Below are 12,244 nucleotides of genomic sequence, written 5' to 3'. Positions count from 1 at the left end.
AATAGAAAATATGGTTTTGAAAATTTTGGGATATTTTTATCTGCAGTTAGAGAGATCTCATGTAAGTAGCACATTTCAAGATATCAACACTCATAAAAGAAAAAATATAACTACGACTATGTTCCACCAACAATATTGTAACATAAGCAAATCATGATTTAAATTAAGAAAAATATAAAAATCTATATTTTCTAGACATTTTTCTAAATAATTAATGATAACTCATTCAATTCCAAAAAATTGATATTTTAGAACCACTATATGGAGGTAGTTTTATTACTAGACGTTATAGCATGTCGTTCCTACATACATATATTAAATAATTTTTTACGCTTTAAAATATATTACAAATAAGAGTAAAATATATATACCAATACATTATATTAATAAAAGGAAATAAATAAATAAATAATATTTTATCAATTAATATAAACTTTAAAAAGTTCAATAAGTTAGTTATTTTATTATAAATGATATGTTTTACTTTAAAAAATAGTGTTGTGGTGTTCTTAACAGCTATTAATTTGTGTGTGGAAAGATTTTTCTTTTTATATTAGTATAGATATAGATAATTTTTATCCAACCTTATAAGTATGCATTCTTGAGTATTTATTATTATAGTCCAGATCAAAATTGAAAATATGTCTCCTATCTTGGCACGGGTTTTGTACTGGTTAATATATAATTTTTAAAAAAATGATCAATTATATGATAAATATATAATACTTACAGTGTAATTCGATTTAATAATACTTAATTTGAATACGAATTTCTTAAATCTTAATAGGATGATTTGGTCAAATTAAAATTAACATGGAAATTTATAGAACTAGGAATTATCCTCTATGATTTGATGCTACCTCACGTCGACCAACCCTATCATTTCTAAGGTCAAATTTTGAATTTATTGATGATAATAATTTGCTAAATTAGTTATTTAATTATACACAGAAAAATTAATATTTCAATGAAATTCTAATAACCCCACATTTCCAACACTTTTTTTTTTTTTTTTTTTGCTTTTCGCCTTACTCTAATTTTCTTTATTTTCATAGACTACGTCTCTGTTTTTCTCTATTTATTTTTTAAAAATATATTCGTGGAAACTACGTACAATAAAAATTAATACAATAAAATGTATTTATGTGTTTTTGTTTTTTAGGCGAAACCAATGATTGTATTTCGTACAAATCACTGTGTAAGTTATGAAGGGTACAAGGAAAATTAGGTTGATAGGGTGTGCAGTTTGCAATTGCAGCTGCACCACGGCATCAATTATTTCAATTTATTTATGTTTAATTTCAAAATCATATGTTAATTATGCACAAATAAGTTGCAAGAAGCTTCACAAATTAATTGTTTCTCATTTATATCTATGTTCAGATATTACTATTTCTTATTGACATTAATGTTAAGTCAAACACGTTTTTCATACTAATTAAATTATTTAAGTGATAATTTTAATATTTTCATTAATTTTATATATTAAAAAATGACAAATAATTTTATTTTACAAGAATAAGTTTCGTAGTCTTATTGAAAACTACTTGTGGCGTGTATACATATATATATAATAAGGACATAGTGATAATACCATATTTGTCTTGTTAATTATTGATGTATCATAAATTGACCATAGTACAGTGAAATTAAAAATTTAACACTTTCTTACCCAAAAGTTTTACAAATTAAGAAAAAAATAAAATAAAAAATTGTATAGTGTACATAGTAAGTATATTATATTTATCGTGTAATTAATTTGATTTGAACAGACTAAATTTGAGCTAAAACTTTTCAAAGAAAATGGTAGATTGCATCAATAAATGATATACTAATACATAAACTTAAAATGTGATAGAAGATTTTTGTCGTTGATCACTAGCCGCCTCGAGACTTGTGAAAAATGCAATAAAATATTAAATTAGAATACCGGATCTAAAAAGAATAATAAATGCTCTCCAATTTGGAGGCAGAGGAGATAAGATTTGCGACCAGAAATTGAATTAATTGTTACAACCTTTAATTATTTATTTAATTTTTCTAGTATAATATTGGTAGGTGTCTCGTGTTTGATTTCTCTCCTCAAACTCTCATATATTTTTTACGAGTCCCTTTTCTTCCCTGTCCACATGATTACTAACATTACATCACACACTTTGGATCCATTCTTTGCCAAGTAATATAGTATATGTCCCGGGCAATTTCAACTCGTATCCAATTTAGTTTGATTAGAATTAATTATATGATCAGTATAATATATTTTATCGTATAATTAATATATAACTGTATTTTATCTGTGTTTGTTGATTAAAGGGTTTTGCCTCAAATTTCGAAAGTAGGTAGATTCAGACACCACTCAATCAACTTCGAATATACAAAGTTTTTGAAAAAAATTCTTACATAAATTAGGTGGGACAAAATTAAATAATTAATCACAGAATATATATATATATTTATTCTTAACTCAATCACAAAAATTTCGATCAACCACGATATGTTGATCATATTAGATAAGCATCGTCATTCTTAACTCATGATCCTCAAAAACAAAACCACCTCATATTGACAGCCGCCTTATTAAAATGTAGGGTGTTGCAGCGTCAAAAAATAGTCTGCTATTATTGCAGTAATTAATAAGAAAATGCAATATTTATGGTGTGATCATCCCTCTCTGTGCAAGATTTTATTGGTGTGTAAATAATGGTGATCACATGCAACATGGTATTCATCAATCAACAACGGTGGTTTAATTGAATTGCGCAGAAAGTCAGAAAAACATGCTTAAACATTGAGGCTCCAAATTACGAGCACATATCCACACACCATTAAATAACCTACTCCTTTTTATATATTAATATACCAACTATTTATAGTAATAATCATGTATCTCACTTCATTTACTATTGCATTTCAAGGGGAGCCATAAAAAAAAATGAAGAAAAATTGAAATCAATGTTGGATGAGGTCTTTCGAATAAATCGAAGATCATTAATGTGAGTTTATTGATCGAATTGATATATTTGTCAATTTATTGATATTAAGTAATACGTAATCTTTTGTAAATAAATTTAATATAAATTAATACTTTGTAAACTAAAGAAAGACAAAATAAATGAAGCACAGACAGGTAAGAGAGAGCTGTGTACGTAGTTAATCAGGAAATGCGATATATATATATATATATATATATATATATAAAGTTATAAATTAATATTTGTATATAAGTTCCCCAAGTCCCAAAAGTGACCCACCTGGCTTCTCAGGCCAATTTTGTGACAGCAATCATGAAACCCCCTTTTTATATATATATATATATATAATTATTTGCAACACATGCATCCTATTCAACATTAAAATGTATCTACATATAATTAATTTAAATATATCTGTCACAATTATATAAGATTATTTAAGTTACGTTGCAACAAGCTTTTGCTACCAAAAATTTCATGATTGGTTGTCGCAATAATTAATGTTGGTAACTGACTTTAGGAAAAAAAAAATAATTTTATCTGTAAATTAGGAAATGATTTTTGTTGTCCAATAAAAATTAATTTTCGTAATTTAATTTTATAACTTTAAAAATTTTGAGAATTTTATTATTATTATTATTTTTTGGTTCATCTTTTTCTCATTACTACGTACAAATACTACATAATATTTTTATTTTTCCCTCTTTTGTGATCATTCTATATGTAGTTATTAATAAGAGGTAAATAAGGTGGGGGACCTTATAATGGATACTCATATATTTGGTGGACCATTTGCAATTTCCCCTTATTATATACAACCATTTGTTTTCACATAGAGATAAGATTAAGTAACACTGAATATTGATTGTCATTAAGTTCAGGAAATTTCTGATATGATATTTAATATCGTATGTGAACGCAGTACATATCAGAAAAAAATTAATTTATCCCTCATCTATAAACGTGCAATATTTGAGACCACGATACTTCAACAATTTGAATATAAAAATAATAATAATAATAACAAGACTGTCTATTTATGAAATCCAGACACCCTTATATTTTACATAAGGGATATGTAAGTAATAAATTATTTAATATCAATATCTTACAACATTAACCTCTTTTTCTTTTTTTTTTTTTTTTGTAAGTGTAGTCCCAAATATAAGTAAAAGTCGATGAGTAAAATAGTCTCTGTCTTTTTAATTTATACTAAATTAGTCCCTCCAATAAGTGGTTTTCTGATATTACTCTTATGAAACTCTTTTTTTTATAAAATATAAAATCACGCATTAACTTTTTATTTTTTAATTACAATTGGGTCCTTCTATTTTTAAACTTAGAAAAATATATACCCGTTTTAATTGAAATATTTTATTGTTGGCCCTCAAATAATAACTTGTTTAATGATATATTAATATAATTATTGTGAATTTAATGTACTTATTGAATTTTTCAAATAAAAAATTTAAATAAATAAGTTAGAGAAAATAGTTTGAATAAAAAAATAGAGCAAAAAATATTTAAATAATAAACTTCTAAAATTAGGGCATCAATCAAGAAAATAAATATGTCAGCTAAAATATTGAAGAATGGAATATATAAAACTCCTTAATTCATTCAGGCGTTCTTTCATTTGAAAATTTTCAGAAATTCAATAAATGCATAACAATTATACTGATATGTCATTAACCAAATTATTATATGTACTTTTGTATAATTGAATATCACCATTTTTTTGTCTTTAATTTTTTTTGTTTGTTATTTTTTAATTTTTAAATTATTTTATTAATTTGTGTTTTTCTATTTCTCTTTTTCTTCTCCAACTCTTTTTTTCAATAATTTCTCATAAGTTTCTTCTACTTTTTAATATTTTTATTTATACAATTAACATATATATTTCTAAAATAATTATTATTTCTTAAGCTAATGTATGAGGGACCAAATTGCAAAAAAAAATGGAAAGTGAAGCAATAAAATAATTCTTTTCTTAAAAAAAAGTTAGTAGGGGTAATATGGGAATATTAACAATTGGAGGGACTAATTTAAAATTAGTTAAAAGGATCGGAACTATTTTGAAATTAAAATGAAAAGTGGGGACTAAAATGAATTTTAACCAAAAGTCGGCACGTCTCCAATTTCCCTAGTGTTATGGTCCTTAGAATTGACATCCAATCGAGTGGTGTATCAGAAGCGTGCATGGGACTCTCCTCAAGCGTGGCCCACTGGATCCCCGCCCACTTCCAGTTACGTTCCATACCTGAGCACCTGAGCCTCCTTTTGACCTTTTCACTTTCTTTTTTGGATAAATTAATGTATTTAGTTCCTTTCTTCAGTAAAAATAATAATAATAATTACACTACTCAAAAAAAATATCTTATTTTTATAGCACTTAAAAATCATTAATAAGATTTTTTACATTGACAACCATAGTTTTATCGCATAATTTTCTAAAATTTTAGTATGTGTATCTTTTCACCCGTAAACTAAATATATAATTTGGGTGGACAAGTAAGACACGGATCTTTAAAGAAAAATTATTAAAAAAGTCACGAGGCTTAAATTTCGAAACAGTTATAAACATCGTATAGGATGAATAACTCCTAAAGAATGACCAAATTTAACAAGAAAAAAAAAAGACATTCTTGATAGATGAGATTATTATATTTCGCAATCATTGAGGGAAAAAAATCGAGAAAATTAACAATATATTGACAAATTAAATATTTTACGTCCAATGCATGTGTACTTTACTAGAAAAGCATAAAGTTAATTATTTTTGCGCCCAATGAGTGATCGATCTTTTGAATATGAATATGAATAAATGTTTTAGACGACAATTAAAAATTAATTATGAAGTAAGTAATTTGGTTTTGAGAGGGTAAAGTAGATGATAGGAAAAGAAAACAATGATGGGTTCAAAGCTTTAAGCTTTGAAATTAATGTCAAAAATTGCAGAATGTGGTTCTGTTCTGATTTTCTTTCGGTGATTTGGGGGACCAGTCAATAGCTATGTTCTTGGCCTAACTTTGATGGATACGTCAACATGCTCATCCTCCAACTTCTTTCTTTCTTTCTCTCTTTCTTTACAATCACATGTTGATATATGTAGTGTGTGTGTCCATGTGATGCGGAATTGGATGCCAATGCATTTTGGGAGCGTTTGGATCGATGGGAGTGTTGCGAGGCTGAAAATATATAGGATGACGATGATTTGACTGTAGAGCCTTGAACATCAATAACTTTTAAGAAGTTATAAAGTGATTTATCTATACGTATAAATAATTTCTTTTGTGGAGAATCTAACCTTTTACGACTGATGATGTGAGAGACTACTGATTGGTGCGAAATTCTTGTTTCGACCACTATGTGGTTGTTAAGTCAATTTTCTTAATTTTTTATAGTTATTGTTTGCGCCTCATATTTTACGTAAAATTATTGATAGGAAGTTGGAGACGTCTTTCTCAGTTATTCTCTCATATTTTATTGCTTCCGCTCCATTAGCACATAACTATGCTGCATGTATATGTCTTTATGTTCAAGAGGAGCCGGAACTTTTTCTTATAATCATGATATTGCATTTGATATATTAATTGATATGTACACTTATGTGTATAAGTTAAGATTCATGTCGTTGGATATTTAAAGAAATATTGTATAATATATAGTGTGCATATATATTAACTGAAATACGAGATGTAACGATCAAGGGTTTTTCATAATTTATGTATTTCTTCTATTTTTTATTACAAAAAATGAAAAAAACAAAGTGGCACCCTACATTCCCGTCAAGGTTGCATCTGAATCTGTGTTGTGGTCATGATCCCTATAGCAATATGTATGTATTTCTTCTGTGCAGGTTATGGGAGCCCAAATCTTGAAGTTGGCTTCTGGGAAACAGATAATTATCAATTTCAATTGTCCTAGAATCCAAACAACATCTTACAGACTTGGTCAGATCCAGATGGACCTGGGATCACCATTGAACTTGTATACGTTGCAAAATGTAGTATAACCGATCGTCGTAGGCATAACCAGCTGGTTGAAAATACACTCTCTATGCTACATCTGATGCACACTTAGTGAAGATTCTGAGTGCAATTGAGGAGCTCATAACTATATGGTCTTGATGGCCTTGTCGAATGCATCTTCTAACCCAAATTTAGTATGAACTAGGTAGCAGCATGCCAAATGGTTTGAGTTATGTTGGGATTCCACTGTCGTTTGACGTGATACATCTCGTCTGTAAAAAGAATATGTTTCCTTTTCTAGAGTTGCAAATGTGAAGCTTGAAGGATGTTTAACTTGGTCACATCTCAAAATGTACAGTGGGCTGGCTGAGCTAAGTCAACCCAAGATATGATTGAACCAATAGAAAAATGGACTAGTTCGGCCCATGCCCGCTTGGGACTGGATTGGTCCTGCGCCACGCCTGTTGGGCTTTTTTTTTAAATTCATTATATATACATTCTTAACTATTATTTTTCTATATATAAATTTTCGTGTGATTTAATTTATTATTTACTTATTTTTAAAGATAATTATAAATTTAAGTAATTATTTATAAAAAATCTCAATATTATTAAAAAAATTAATTAAGCACATTTGAGCCTGATGTGAACCTGGTCCAAGCCTCAATCGGGCCGATCCATGGGTTGGACCTCAATTTAAAAATGAACCCAATTAGGACCCACTTAAAAACTCAGGACCACCCCAAAATCGGCCATAAAGTAGGCGTAACTTTTTCAAGCTGGTCTGTGTTAATCCTGGACCGACCCGGCCCATGGTGCACCTTGAGTCACATGGCATGCTTTTGTTAAGAAAAAGAAAAAAAAGGAAAGAACAGAAAAGGCATTTCATCGAGATTAGGAGAGCTTCACATGAAACTGCTTTTTACCTTAACTTCCACTGAGAAAGAAGAATTACATATAGATTGCACCTATTTGGTGCATAAAGTACTGAATCGGGATGTTCCCAATGTAAGAGCATGAACCAACAAGATGTTAATTTCTTGATGTTTCTAAGCTTTAGCAGTACCTGATTGAACTACCTCCAAGATTCATATTGTCTTCAGAAATAGCTAGTTTATGCACTGATGAACTCACCATTTAGATCTCCGGGTACTCTGGCCTTCCCCTTTGACGTCTGTCGTTCTTGACTTGGAACCCATAGCTAGAATTGCACTATGCCTTTCATGTACTGTACCAAGGGGATCTCTCAAGGGCCGCGATTGCTCCCTTTGTTGGGTAGGACTATGATAGTCTCTGGCTGACGATAACCGGGAACTCAGTGATATATGATCCTTAAGACCCTTGACGGGTTTGTTGTATCTCTGCTGCATCTCTTCAAGATAGCTTCTTCTTTGAGCTTCCTTCTCGATTTCATGAACCCTTTCCCTGTCTAAACCATCTGCCGAGTTGCGATGACATGCACCTTGAATATCCCATTCGACTCCATCTGATACACTCCTCTGAAGGGAGGTGCTCCTCCGCGAAACCTGTCCAGAGATGGAGTTCCTAGCTTTGATTTCATCAATGGGTAATTTCCTCGACTCATGACCAACGGCAGAGGTATAAGCCAACTTGTAACCTCTGTTGTTATGGTTCATGTTCAGTTCAATCGAATGAACATTGCTTTCTACTGAATCTTCTTTGGTGTCATCTATAGCATCGCCATCTTCTTGTTCTTTCTGATCAGAGCTAATGTTAAACTTACTCAAATATGTTGCTCTTCCTTCATCCTCATCTCGTCTTGTTCCCAGGAAAACTTCCAATTGTTTTCTCAGTTTGCTAATAGCAGAATGTTTCTCCTCAACTTGATGTTTAGCCTCGGATTTCACCTGGGCTCTCTCTTCGAGCAACTTGTCAGCTAATGCCAGCATCTCCCTTTCTTTTTCTGCCTCATGAACTTTAACGGGCTCGCTCTTTAGCTTTTCCACTTCAACCCTATCTTCATCGATGTTCCTTGCTAATTCATCACATACCTGCTCTGTTATCTCTCTTGCTCTCTTCTCACTTTCCAGTTCTTTAACTGCTTTCATGAATGACGACTTCATTTCTGCTAGTTCTTTTCCCAGTTTTTTGTTCAAGCTCTCAAGTCGACGTCTTAACTTCCTCTCGACCTCTAGTTCACCAGCAATGGACCCGATTGCTGCTTCAGTCGCTTGGCGTTCTTTATTTTTCCATGATGCCTTTTCTTCAGCCAAACATTTCATCAGATAGTTAATCTCGTTTCTATCCGAGTGTTGTTCTTGGATAAGTTGATTAACCTGCAGGCGAGCTCGCTCAAGCTCTGCATGCAGTGCCGAGATAACAGATGCACTTGATGAAGGTTGATCAGCATGAGCCCAAATGCGATTGATAATTTTCAGCAGCTCTTTAGAAGTAGTCAAAGCATTACTTATATCCTTCAGACGGTTCCTACCGCCGCTAACGGATCCACTTGATGTTGGGGCACAGGATCTAGCCTCAATCTGCGTTACAGATTTATATAGATCTTTATGATAAGCAATGGATAGAAATAATTTTGAATTTGACCACAGATTAGTACCAAAACAGCATATGCAGAAAAGGTTACGCAAGAATGGAAACGTATAGCACCATATAAACAAAAATTCTGAACTAATAATACAAACATAACAGCGTGAAATGCAAACAAATATTAAATTTCCCTTTACCTCCATAAAACTAGCATTGCTGATAGAATCAAAAACTGCAGCATTTTGTTGTGCAGACCTAAGCCTCTGAGAAATTGATGGCGTCCTCAGACGACCACCTGTTCTGGATCGATCCATTTTCTACAAAATCCAAAGAGAAGAATTAGTTTATCAATGCTAAACTTACAGAACAAGCCCTTCAAAGAAACAAGGGACAAGCTCTGCAAAGAAACGAGGGGGAATAAGTCCGCATGCAATGCACGAGCATTACTTCTTTTTTCTTGCTCCTCAAAAAGAAGGTGCGATGCTACTCAAAGCCAATGAAGCTCTTTGACTCGTGACATTCAATCTAATTGAGACCCTACCTTGCTATCCATCAACACGATGATAAAGAGTTAATTGATAGAACAAGCACTATTCCACCTCTCAGTTTCTAGACCAATTTAAAGCTATCAAAACCTGCATTTGGAGGGATAACAATACTAGTATGCTATAGAATTCATATGCGCATACGCAGAAAAATTAAATAATATGTTAAGCAAACCAATACACTTAGGTCAAACAAGAAACAACATCAGAATCATCAGCCCACCTCTGACACGGTCGGACTGTTTGACGGATCGGACAAATGAGGTGGCAAAGAACCTGAACCTGAACCCGAGTGCAACCCCCACTCGAACTGCATTTTCTCCCTCTTAAAGACCATCTTACTCCCATTCTTCTTCTGTTGCTGCTTCATCAGCTCCAAATGACTCTCACTCATTTTCGGCGAGGGCATTTCATTCATTTCCCACAGGGTGGCCGCCAGCCTTCGGGCTGATACAGGTTGAGTGGACTTCCCACTCTGAGAATACTTGGGAGAGTCAATGGCGCTCTTCAGAGGGGTGGTTCTCCATGTTGGCACCGGGGTGCTGGATCTGGACCCTCCCAGTCCGATTCCCAGCCCGGCCCGGCTCTTGCCCACCAGAATTGCCCGCTTATTCAACCTGTAATTATGAATTCTTGACGATGAAGATGAGGAGGATGAGCATCCCCTTTTCCGGATCTTGGTGGGCATTATGAGACTCTCCATCGTCACCATTCTATGCCTTTGCCTCGACGTCATATTTCATGACAATATCAACTTATTTCTCCTTCTTCTCAACCAATATCTACACTTAATCTCTTACAACATCACTGATCTGTACGCAAGAAACAACAGAAGATTTTGGGAAAATATAAGTAAAAGAATTCAAGGAAAAACGATAAGCTTTGCTTTTTGAGAGCAAAAAGTGAGAATGCGAAGCGGGGTTTCAAGATCTTACAAATTTGTCCAAGGGAATGTACTTCCTTGGCATTATAAATTTCCGCCTCTCCTCAGCATCGCATTCTCGTTTGATCGCTTCCCCACTTCATATCTGCAAGAAAGGACATACAACGATTGACATAGACTCATTTCAGTGGGCGCAGAGTTGTGTTTTTGAGAATCTTTACAGCTAGAAATGCGGATTACTTCACGGGTATGTTAAAATCGAACTACGAAATTACTGAAGCAATTGAAAAAGCGGAGAAGCAAAGAGGGAGAGAAATGTGGGGATGAGATGATGGGTTTTTTGATAATTTGAATTGATGCGGAAAAGGAAAAGAGGAAAGCTTGACTTGGATTTGATTGGGAGCTCCATTTCTCTGTACACACTTAAGGTACTACAGATACAGCGTGTGGAACATGTGGACATAGCGGCCGGAAGAAGCCAGGGAAAAGGGCGAGATCTTAGGGCATGTGAGCGGAGAACGTGGCCAATAAAGACTGGTTATTATCGCAATGTTCTTTTCGTATTTTACTTTGATTCGCGGCCTACATCTCTCTCCCAAACCAATTCCTTTTATCTAATTTTATAATAAAATTACCCTAAATTAAATTTTGTCATTTAAATTATACTCATTTTTATATTTTATTATTTAAAATTTTTGTATGTAAATTTTTCATTTCAAGTTTGTAAATCTTATATTTGCCATATCTGATTATTTTTTAGTAGATTCTTCTATTAAAAAAACATCATTTATAGTCCACATGTAATATTTAAGAATAATGTGAAGTGCATATTGATAGTTAAGAATTATGTGATGTAATATTTTTCATATGTAAACAGCTTGTGATATTTTTCTTACCAAAAAATTGACAAGAAAATGATAATGTATGGCAAAATTAAGATTGTAAGTTAACACACATAAAAAAAATTAAATGATAAAGTGTAAAAACAAACATAGTCCATATGACAAAACGTAATTTGTCCATAAAATTATGACACGTTGTTTCTACATAGATATAATATATTATCGTTCACACTTTAAAAATATATTATAAATAAAAATAAAATATATTAATTAGATAATTAAGTTAACATCAAATTTAAAAAATTGAATAAATTAGTTATCATATAAATTAATATTTTTTAGATCATAAAAAATTATGGTAGCAATCTCAAAACCTCCGTATTGTGTCTATAACACATCTTTTGCGTATAATAGTTAGATGACATTTGGAAGTTTATCGTGTTCAAAGTAGCCACACTCGATGTACAATACATTGGATAATTATGGGGTAGTTTGATGGTTGATACATAAATTCATCTTTTAA

The 12,244-nt window shown here is 31.9% G+C and overlaps 1 protein-coding gene across 1 annotated transcript; it reads right to left on the bottom strand.

Moving 5' to 3' along the window:
* Window positions 1–7,847: 7,847 nt before the first annotated feature.
* Window positions 7,848–11,375, bottom strand: LOC105161731 (uncharacterized). The gene is made up of 4 exons (XM_011079524.3): window positions 10,932–11,375; window positions 10,220–10,808; window positions 9,649–9,768; window positions 7,848–9,444 (listed from the first exon to the last, which is right to left on the bottom strand). The coding sequence occupies exons 2-4, from the start codon at window positions 10,730–10,732 to the stop codon at window positions 8,074–8,076; spliced, it is 2,004 nt and encodes a 667-aa protein (XP_011077826.1). The 5' UTR covers window positions 10,733–10,808; window positions 10,932–11,375; the 3' UTR covers window positions 7,848–8,073.
* Window positions 11,376–12,244: the final 869 nt, after the last annotated feature.

This window comes from Sesamum indicum, linkage group LG5, assembly GCF_026168435.1.
Source record: "Sesamum indicum cultivar Baizhima isolate 11 linkage group LG5, ASM2616843v1, whole genome shotgun sequence".
In the NCBI taxonomy this organism is placed as follows: Eukaryota; Viridiplantae; Streptophyta; class Magnoliopsida; order Lamiales; family Pedaliaceae; genus Sesamum; species Sesamum indicum.
Note: the sequence above shows the minus strand (reverse complement) of the source record. Positions and strands in the feature narration are given on the sequence as shown.

Excerpts from the sequence above, each read along its gene's own strand:
- LOC105161731 (XM_011079524.3), bottom strand. The coding sequence starts at position 10,732 with ATGACGTCGAGGCAAAGGCATAGAATGGTGACGATGGAGAGTCTCATA. Across the intron at positions 9,769-10,219 it reads ACAGTCCGACCGTGTCAGAG|AAAATGGATCGATCCAGAAC; the intron begins GTGGGCTGATGA and ends TGGATTTTGTAG. Across the intron at positions 9,445-9,648 it reads GCAATGCTAGTTTTATGGAG|ATTGAGGCTAGATCCTGTGC; the intron begins GTAAAGGGAAAT and ends TCTGTAACGCAG.